The 9,394-nt window shown below is 45.3% G+C and overlaps 1 protein-coding gene across 1 annotated transcript; it reads right to left on the bottom strand.

The window, feature by feature from the left end:
* Positions 1-8,611: 8,611 nt before the first annotated feature.
* On the bottom strand, positions 8,612-8,997 carry LOC101398648 (large ribosomal subunit protein eL39). The gene has a single exon (XM_014796234.2). The coding sequence runs from the start codon at positions 8,954-8,956 to the stop codon at positions 8,801-8,803; it is 156 nt and encodes a 51-aa protein (XP_014651720.1). The 5' UTR covers positions 8,957-8,997; the 3' UTR covers positions 8,612-8,800.
* Between the last annotated feature and the right edge of the window lie 397 nt (positions 8,998-9,394).

Raw genomic sequence — 9,394 nt, 5'->3', positions numbered from 1 at the left:
GCTCTGAGATGGCTCCCACTCTTCCACTGTTTCCCTTCTTTTCCTTAAATTCCATGGCAGAAAGTTACTAATCCCAGCTTGTTCGTGTACCTAGAGTCCTACTTTTTTGTTTGTTTGTTTGTTTTGGATAATGTTTCTCTTCCTCATTTCTCTAGCTCTTGCCACATCTGTGGAAAAACACATTTTGATTTCCAAACAATTTAAAAGCAAACATCTGAAATACATCATTTTGGAAGATGAGGTTTTCTCCCTAGGCTCAATGAACTCATATTCTTATTTATTTTAATATACCTTTATTCATCTTTTTACAACTGTTCTTAGTAGGTATTCAGCACATGAAAAATAAAAAGAATTAATCTGTTTCCTAGTATATACAGATTTATTATTCTTATTTTGCCAGGGAGCTATAAATTCCATGAGGACAGTCACCTCACAGCTACAGTATCAAGTACCCACTTGAGGTTTTTTAAAAAATTTGTTCAATTAAGGTATCACTCTAAAATTACTATTACAATTACCTACTCTCAAAGAGAATTATAATAATTGATCCACATCACGCTTCCAAAAAAAGATGGGGGAGGAGGGAACAAGCAGAAATTCAGGGCAATGTTGCAGTGGTTACGATGTATCTGTCTTTGTTACAGTGAGTGGTTTCACTGGAATCTGCTGCCTGGACACGTTGGGGAGACCCCACCAGAGGGAGAGAGGGGGAGGCAGAGGCACAGACCCTGGAGCACCCCGCCCACCAGCGCAGGCTCTGGCAGCGCAGAACTCTCTTCAGAGCCCTTGTCCTTTTTGCTTTTAAACAGAAATGGTGTTTACCTGCAACAAAACGCAGAAAGTAACCCCGGACTGCTTCCTGTCCGCCGTCACCTTCATTCTAGCCCTACACGGCGTTTGACACAGAGTTTTGATTGTTCAAATAAGTTGTTTACACTGTGACAGGCAGGAGGCACCTGAGAGCTTAGAAGAACTCTCTAAATACCTGAAGATGGACTGTCACACAAACCAAAGGATTTTTAAAACATGTAAGTCTTCCCCCTCCCAATTTGCCAAAAACCTCAGGGCCTGTCCTGTTTAAAAGGGCGTGGCCAGCCACCTCAAGCAGGAAGGCACTGGTGTCCACTCAATCCGGATGGCCATAGCTGCCCTTATGTCTCACTGGCGCGGGGTGTCATTTTCTGAGGCTGGCCCTCGGTTATCATGGACGTTACTGTTGTCCACGGAGGAACTGTGCCCCACAGACCCAGGTGGGAGCAAGACTGAAGGGACCCCTGAGTCAGGACACTCCTTCTCCAGCACTAGGCTCAGTCAGGGAAGGCCCTCACTGGGGTGAGCTCCCAGGGGGCCAGCCTAGAGGGCTCGGCTCTATGAGACCCACACAGGACATTCCCCACATTGGAAGCTCGGTGTAACGGCTGGTTCTGGCATTCACCCTTGGTGGATCAAAACCACTGTCCCTCTCGGGTTGGTCAGTTTCTCCTTTCCAACCCTTCTATTTCCTGGAAAATAGAACTCTGGGTCCCTCCTTCTGCAGGCAGCTACCCTCGGGAGGCAGGCTTATCAAGACACCCCTGGCATCTCTCACTCTAAACAAGGAGAAAAGTCATTTTATCTGCAGAGGCACATACTGCAAAATGATAAGCTATTGAAGCAGGAACTCATTCTAACTTTTACTCCACTCCCTCATCTACTTCTCTCCCTTCACTCCTCATTCTCACCCCCACCCCCAACTTCACGTTTCTAAAGTTTCTCAACCCATCCAACCTCAATGCCTGTCTACTATTCTGTTGGGTATGTTAGAAAATTTTTAACAAAAGCAAATGTGAATGAAGGTGAAATAAGAAATATATACCAGGGCCGGCCCGGTGGCACAAGTGGTTAAGTGCGCACGCTCTGCTGCGGCGGCCTGGGGTTCGCCGGTTCGGATCCCAGCCACGCACCGACGCACTGCTTGGCAAAGCCATGCTGTGGCGGTGTCCCATATAAAGTGGAGGAAGATGGGCACGGATGTTAGCCCAGGGCCAGTCTTCCTCAGCAAAAAAAAACAAGAGGAGGATTGGTAGATGTTAGCACAGGGCTGATCTCCTCACACACACACACACAAAACAAAACAAACAAACAAACAAAAGCAGAGATATATACCTACAAAAGTAAAAGAACTATAAAAATAAAAATAATTATTAACATGTAGATTTAGATTATGTACCAGAGGGGCTGGTCATCCATATGTATGTGTGTGTGTATGTATATGTGGTTGTTATAGTGATAGTTTCTCTCAAACTAAAGAACAAATATATAAATGAACAAAAATACTATAGCATAGGCTTCAATTTGCCCACAATGGATACAATAACTCAATGATTATCATTTGATGGCCAGCATTACTAAGATTAGCAGCTATAACAAGGCCTTTGAACTATAAAATTTCTACCTGGCAGAAACCCTAATAGGAACAATCACTTTGGTTTGAGACTTGGTTCGGTCCTAAACACACCAACCTTCAAGATAAAAGATCCTTAACAGTGGCTGAGTTTCTTAGGTTTGTTTCCGAAGAAAGACTGACATTTTTACTTTTCTTGACTTAGGTCATTTATGAGCGTCATTTTCATTTTGAGTCATTGCCTGATATAAAGCTTAGCATTCATGTAACCCATTTTCCTCATGATGACTAAAGCTTTTTGTTTGGGACTGTGGTCTGGGAAGATCAGTCTATGTAATGTGGCAAGGGCATACTGAAGACCCGCCCCAGACCTGTGTTACCCACCTCTCCACCTCCTTCACTTGGACCTTATTTTGTAGTCAGCCTTGAAACAAACAGTGTATCTGTTTTTTCCTGGAACCAAGTGAATTGGGTGGAGGAGGGAAGAGAAGGGAATGAAGGCAGAAAGAGAGGAGGCACAAGGACTCTGGAACACTCTCTCCTCCACAGTTGTGTGCCTTACCTCCTTATGCCAAACACTGGAGACGGAGGCTGGGGGGTGATTCCAGGTTTTCTGTCTTCCCCAAATCTGGAATTTTTAAAAAGTATTATTAAAAAGATACTGTTTATATTTACTTTGCTAGTGCAGAAATTTGTAGCAATTGTTACAAATTTAAACTGCCGTTTATTTGCAAAAGTAAAGAATTGCATGGCTTTGCAGAACTGCTGGGATCCAGAGTCCTGGGGAGCACCAGCCGTTGGAGCCGGCAGGGAGTTCAGACATCAGTTCTCTCATTTGACAGACGAGCAGACAGAGGCCCAGACAGGGGTATCTAGAATAGTTTAGCAGGGTAGTGGCACAGCAGGGACCCAAGTTTCTCCTCCTGGTTTAATGCTTTATCACAAAGGCTGACTCATTCATTCACTCATTGTTCAAGGTGTGTTTGGGTTCTCACCATGTTCCAGGCCCAGTTCTGCCCTCAGTGAATTTATGAGGGAGACATCTTGATAGTGAGTGCTAGTAGGTACAGGGTGCTGTGGGGGCGGGCAGGAGGTCTGGAGGCAAGAGCTCACAGGCCTCTCTAGGTGATAATGGCAAGTCATTCTGGTGTGATTGGTACATGAGGAAGGGGATGTGAGGAGAAGAAAAGAGGGAATGAGGAGGCTGGAGAAGGAGGCAGGGTCAGATCTTGAAGAGCTGTGTAAGCTGGTGAGGAGCCACAGGATTCTGAGCAAGATGGTGACCTGGGAAGGTCTGTGCTTTAGAAAGCCTACTGTGGCTGCAGAAGGGTGAAGATATTAGTCTAGAGCTTACCAGTGTGGCATGAACAGCTTTGAAGTGAGGCCAGATTATGAACTTCTTAGCCTCTGGGGCAACAGGCAGAACCTGGTAGCTTCTTCCAGCAGCCTCAAATGGTTTCCCCAGTGTGCTGTACAAAAGTTGTCATTTTCTGTGTGTACTGTTATGAGAAACAGATTAGAAAGCACTGACTTGGAGAAGAGCAAAACTCTAGGTGGGGGGCTGGTTAGACAGGAAATCCAAGAGGGAATCATATTGACCTGAACCAAGAGGGCAGGACTTAACTCTAGGCTTTGTAATTTACTGGTTGTAGAGAGTTGAGGGGGAAGTGGGAATAAGAGATCCCTAGTCTTGGGCAACTAGAAGGGTGATGTTGCCATTCACTGAGATGGGGAACATAGGCAAAGAACTGGTTCGTGGGGAAGGACTATGAGTTAGGACATGTTCATGATAAGGTACCTGGCAGACAACCAAGACAAGATGTCCAGTGAGCAGGAAAATATGTGGCTCTGGAGTGGAGAAGGAGATCTAGGCTAAAGCTGTAGATTTGGGAATCCTCACCCTATCTACAGTTAACTGAAACTATGACAGTGACGAAGCTTGGCCAAGAGAAACGTATGGAGTGAAAGGAAAATGGAGCCCAAGAAAGAAACATCGACATGTAGGTATGGGCATAGAAAAGGACATCCGAAAGAGAAGAAGTGGCCAGAGAGAAGGAAGAAGATCAAAGGACGTGGTATCCTGACAGCCAAAAATGAGAGCCTTTCTAGAAGATAGAGGTGGTTAAGAGTGTAAAATGCTGCAAAAGCTCGGTGGGTGGAGCTGTAAATAACCCCTAACCCCTGGTATCCATTTGTATTCTAAATATGCACGGATGGTGTTAACGTTTTTTTGTCTGAAACAGGAAAAAGGCCAAATAAACAGTACTATGTGAGATGATGTATGTGTTAACTAACCTTACTGTGGTAATCATTTCACAATATATATACGTATATCAAATCATTGCGTTGCACACCTCAAATTTACACAGTGTTATTTGTCAGTTATATCTCGATAAAGCTGGAAAAAAAATAAAACACAAAAGAAAGAGGAAAAAGACATTATTGTCTGGGTGTGTGGAAAAGATGGAGAAATGTGAAGAAAATGGAGACCCCAAGAGGTTCAAGTAGAAGATGTAGGGACTGGATGATGAGGGACCCTCTGAGACTTTGGGGTCTAAGGGATAGAGGGTTGGAGACAGGGGCCTCACTTCTGTGCAATACTGAGGACACTACCTGGCTGGGTCCACAGAGCAGTGAGGGGCAGCATCAGAGTCAGCCCCTAATGGCTTGAAGAGGCAATGAACTCTACAGAAGAGCTTGCAGAGCAGAGCAAGAGCGCATGTGAGTCACCATTTGGGGCCACGAAACGTCACAGGGGAAACTTGGGGGCTGAGGGTTTGCTGGTGATGGGGAACGAAGGAGCAAGCACAAAGCATGTTCTTGTCTGTGTCCTCAGCTGATGAGACTGGGGTATTCAGGGGCCTGGGTGTGGGAGAAAGCGCAGCATTCTTGGAGAGAGCTGCAGGAGACATGGTTCCTAAGGGAAAAGCCAGCTTTCACAAGTGGAAGGAACTTCCAGTGGAAAGGCAGAGTCTACTGGGGAGTTTGTCTTCCTGGAAAGAGAAGTTCCAGAGGTCACAGTGGAAAGGAAAATTCAGGAGGGGGCAGAATGGTAGAAAACTAGATAGGGGAAAGAAAGACCAGAGAAATAAGGGGTTGAACGCGCATAAGAGGAGAGATGACGAGAAATGGCAATGACCAAAGATATTGAGGACTTGAGGGATGGAAGAGACAGACTGGGAGATGGGCGTGGGAAAGCATTTCAGATCTCATAAAGAACTGGCTGTGCTTCTAAGAGGGCCTCGGCCAGGCAAAGTCCCAGATCTCTTTCCATTCTTTGGAAGCAGCATCTGTCTCTGGGGAATAATAGGGTATCCCCCACTTCTCGGGAGAATCTGTTTCTGACCTGGTCTGTAAGCTTCCTGGGCAGGGTGGGGTGTAGGCCAGGAGTGGGGTGGGAGGCTGCCATGTCTCTTCCCTTACCGAATCTCCTCTGCTCCTCAGGGTAACTCAAATCCTTTGAGTTAATTACTGCTGGTGTAGTGGCGGTGCCCCTAAGTTACATTAACCTTTCAACTTCTCACATTGGAGTTTGGAGTTTGCTAGTTAATTCCATGTGCACCTTATCCTCACATGCTCTTACACATGGAGACCTAAGTGTCCTGTAGTGAATCCCCTGCCCAGCAGACGCCCACAGGCTGCACTCACCCAGGCGACTCTGGCGTGGCTTGGCAACTCAGTGAATCAGGCTGTGGTCAAAAGGATGGCCAGGCCCCTGCTCCACCTCTGTGCTCCATAACAAGGAAGGAAGGCGTCCGGTCAGAGGGGAAGAGTGAGAAAAGCAAGAAGCCAATGTGTTATAGTAGATATGGAATCTAGTGAGACAGGGGCCTATTTCTTCTCTCAGTAGCTGGTGTGAGGATTCCTCTTTCGGGGGTTGCTCCTTCTTTCACAAAATAACTTCAGAGGTAGAGTTTAAACCCTGGATGTGAGTGCAGAACTTCTTAAACTTCAGCAGGAAAACCCCTGGAGGGCTTCCTGAAACACAGATTGCCAGCTCTCTGCTCCCAGGGTTTCTGATTGCGGAGATCTGGGGTGGGGCCTGAGAGTCTGCATGTCTAACACGCTCCTGGGGGCTGCTAATGCTGGCTTACAATAAACAGGAGACTGCCCGAATAACTTAGGAGGAAGAATTTGGGGCTGGAGGAAGGGGGTCCAGGAGGAAAGGAGAGAACAGGGAGGCAAAGGAGATGGTGGAACCCTGGGTCCTGTGTGATGCCACCTTCTGAACTCTGGGGAAGACTTTTCAAATATAACACACTCAGAGTGAAGAGATTTCTTGTGGAAACTGGAGATAGGGTTGAGCTCTGCATTCTGGGATGACATGGGGGTGAAATCGAAACATCATCCATGGGGCAAAGGGGACATCAAACTAAATCCATGGAAGTTTTCAGAAATCTTAGGGGAGCCCTTGAAAATTTTCCCAGGTGTTGGAAATTGAGGTGGGAGGCAGTTTAAAGGAATTGAACTTTAAAACTCCAGGGATAAATAAACAAAGAGATAGAATGCAAGGGACAGGGTGGCATGGGTCTTTGTGCCCCAGCTGACCTCTACACTGTGTGTCCTCTAGGAAGGAGCACTTGCTGGGGAGAGAGAAGGTTTCTGGGAGAAGAGAACATCATACATTATACAATCCTGAGGAAGATGTTAGAAAGCCTGATGTGCACAATCCATCAGATATTGGCAAATCGACAGAGCAACTGGAGAACATAGAAGCTGCTCACTGATGAACAGAACAGGATTCAAAAGACTTTTAAAAATGCCATGTGTTCATTAAGTTCAAGGTGACGTTTCTATGCAAGTATCCACTAACTCCAACCTCTGGTAACTGGGAGAGACAATGAAGTTTTTACTCTGATTTAACTTTTTCCCATATTTGTGGAAATTGACAAGTGAGGCAATTTCTATACATACTTCACTGTTTACAGTGGTTGCTGTAAAGGGTAGAATTATTACATTTTCCACTCTTCATTTCTGTACCGATGATTTTTTTTAAATAGAGAGTTTCATTATTTTTGTAATCAGAAAATATTTTTGAAAGCAGATTTTATTTCAGATTTTGGTCGTCAACTGTTTCATGAACTAGAGATTATTTTTTCACTTGAAAAGGGGAAAGGGATAAAACAGCTGTATCGTTCAGATGAGATTGAAGTAAAGTTTAGCTTTCCTGTGTTGATACTCAACAGATATAAATGATCACCCTGCAAGCGTGTATTTGAAATTGAACTGAACTAACCTGTCTTGTAATGAGTGTATTTTAACCAGCTTCCGACAGAAACTGTTGATGAAAACGGCCATGTGGGTCCACAGACGGCCCTTCATGATGGTGGTTTCACTCCACAGCCCATGTCTGGGCTTCAGCTCACAGGTCCCTGGTCAGGGCTGACTGCTGACGAAGACGAGGAACTCTTCGTTACACTCAGACTGTGAGCACAGTTCTCACCTCAGACAGGTGGCAAACACCAATCCGGTACAAGCATGACTAGCGCTGAATGTGCTCTTTCCCTTTCCTACTGCTTCAAATCCAAGTTCTTAACATTGTCTTAAAGTAACAAAATTGGGGACGGCCCCGTGGCTTGGTGGTTAAGTGAGCGCGCTCCACTGCTGGCGACCCGGGTTTGGATCCCGGGCGCGCACGGACGCGCTGCTTGTCCGGCCATGCTGAGGCCGCGTCCCACATACAGCAACTAGAAGGATGTGCAGCTGTGACACACAACTATCTACTGGGGCTTTGGGGGGAAAAAATAAATAAAAAAAATCTTTAAAAAAATAAATAAATAAAGTAACAAAATTGGTTTATTTTGTTTCTTTATTGGAAGTCCAGATAATGTCTCATTCATACAATAAATAGCCTTCCTTCAGAAATCACTGTTTTTTTTTTTTAAGTGTAAAATATTCTTTTAATTTCTTTCAACCATTTAAAAATGCAGAAATTTAGTTCACAGGCACAACAGTTTGCCAATCCCCGGTTCAGATTCCTACTCTTATTGAAAACCGACATCACAGAAGAGCATATAAAGATGCTATTTAAGAATGTGCTACCCTCAGGTACAAGGGTGACACAGACGCACTTCCCACAACATAAGGTGTAAGAGCCACTAGCCACACTCCAGATGCTGGGTAGCCAGAAAACATTTCTATCATTGCAGAAAGTTCTATTGGACAATGCCGTGTGAGATCTGGCAGGAGGGGGAATTCCATACTTCACAAACCAGAATACAACAGCAGTTCAAACAAAAGGTCTCACATATTTATTACTGAACCAACCTACTAGTTCAGACGCATAGAAACAAAGAGTAAGAGCAATTCCCGTATAAGACACATCCAACTGTCCAGATAGTGGCGTTTCAGAGTGATATGCTAAGATGCAAGTGACCTGGAGACAGCATAAATATGTGTCAGCTCAGCTGCGATTCCTTACAGACCCAGCTTGGTTCTTCTCCAATGTCTCCGCTTGGAGTTGTACCTGATTTTATTACCAGTTTTCATTCGAATCCATTGGGGAATGGGACGATTCTGCTTTTGTTTCTTGGCCAGGAATCGCTTGATCCTAAAAGTCTTGTGAGAAGACATGGCGAGGACCACAGTCAACCGCACGCACCACGATCGCGGAGAAAAAGCAGAAATCACTGTTATTTCTGTTGCATTTGTAGGATATATGTTATGTACATGTATTTTTAAAAATCAACTTTGGCAGGACTATGAGCGCCCGTCCCAGCCCCCTTGACATAATTCTGGCTAAGAAGACATGCATAGACGCATGCTGAGGAGCTTCTGGAAAACCTTTTCTTTCCTGATAAAATAACTTGCCAAGTCTGGCACCGTCCCCTCCTCCCTGCTTCCTTTTCTAAACAGCAGGCAGACATCGTGCTAGAGCAGGGACTCCTTCCTGCCACCCTGAGGGGGCTAAGAGAGCAGCAGAGGTGCTGGCACTGTCATCGCTGAGCTGCTGGGCAGCACAGGTGGCCACTCACCTCCAGGCCTCTCCTTACTTGTCTAACTCTTGTTAAT

The sequence above is a fragment of the Ceratotherium simum genome, chromosome 15 (assembly GCF_057802395.1).
Source record: "Ceratotherium simum simum isolate JZ-2026a chromosome 15, ASM5780239v1, whole genome shotgun sequence".
Lineage (NCBI taxonomy): Eukaryota > Metazoa > Chordata > Mammalia > Perissodactyla > Rhinocerotidae > Ceratotherium > Ceratotherium simum.
The sequence above is the reverse complement of the archived record's forward strand: the minus strand, read 5'-3'. Positions and strand labels throughout refer to the sequence as shown.

Bases quoted from the DNA above. Each gene is read 5' to 3' on its own strand.
- LOC101398648 (XM_014796234.2), bottom strand. From the start codon at position 8,956: ATGTCTTCTCACAAGACTTTTAGGATCAAGCGATTCCTGGCCAAGAAA.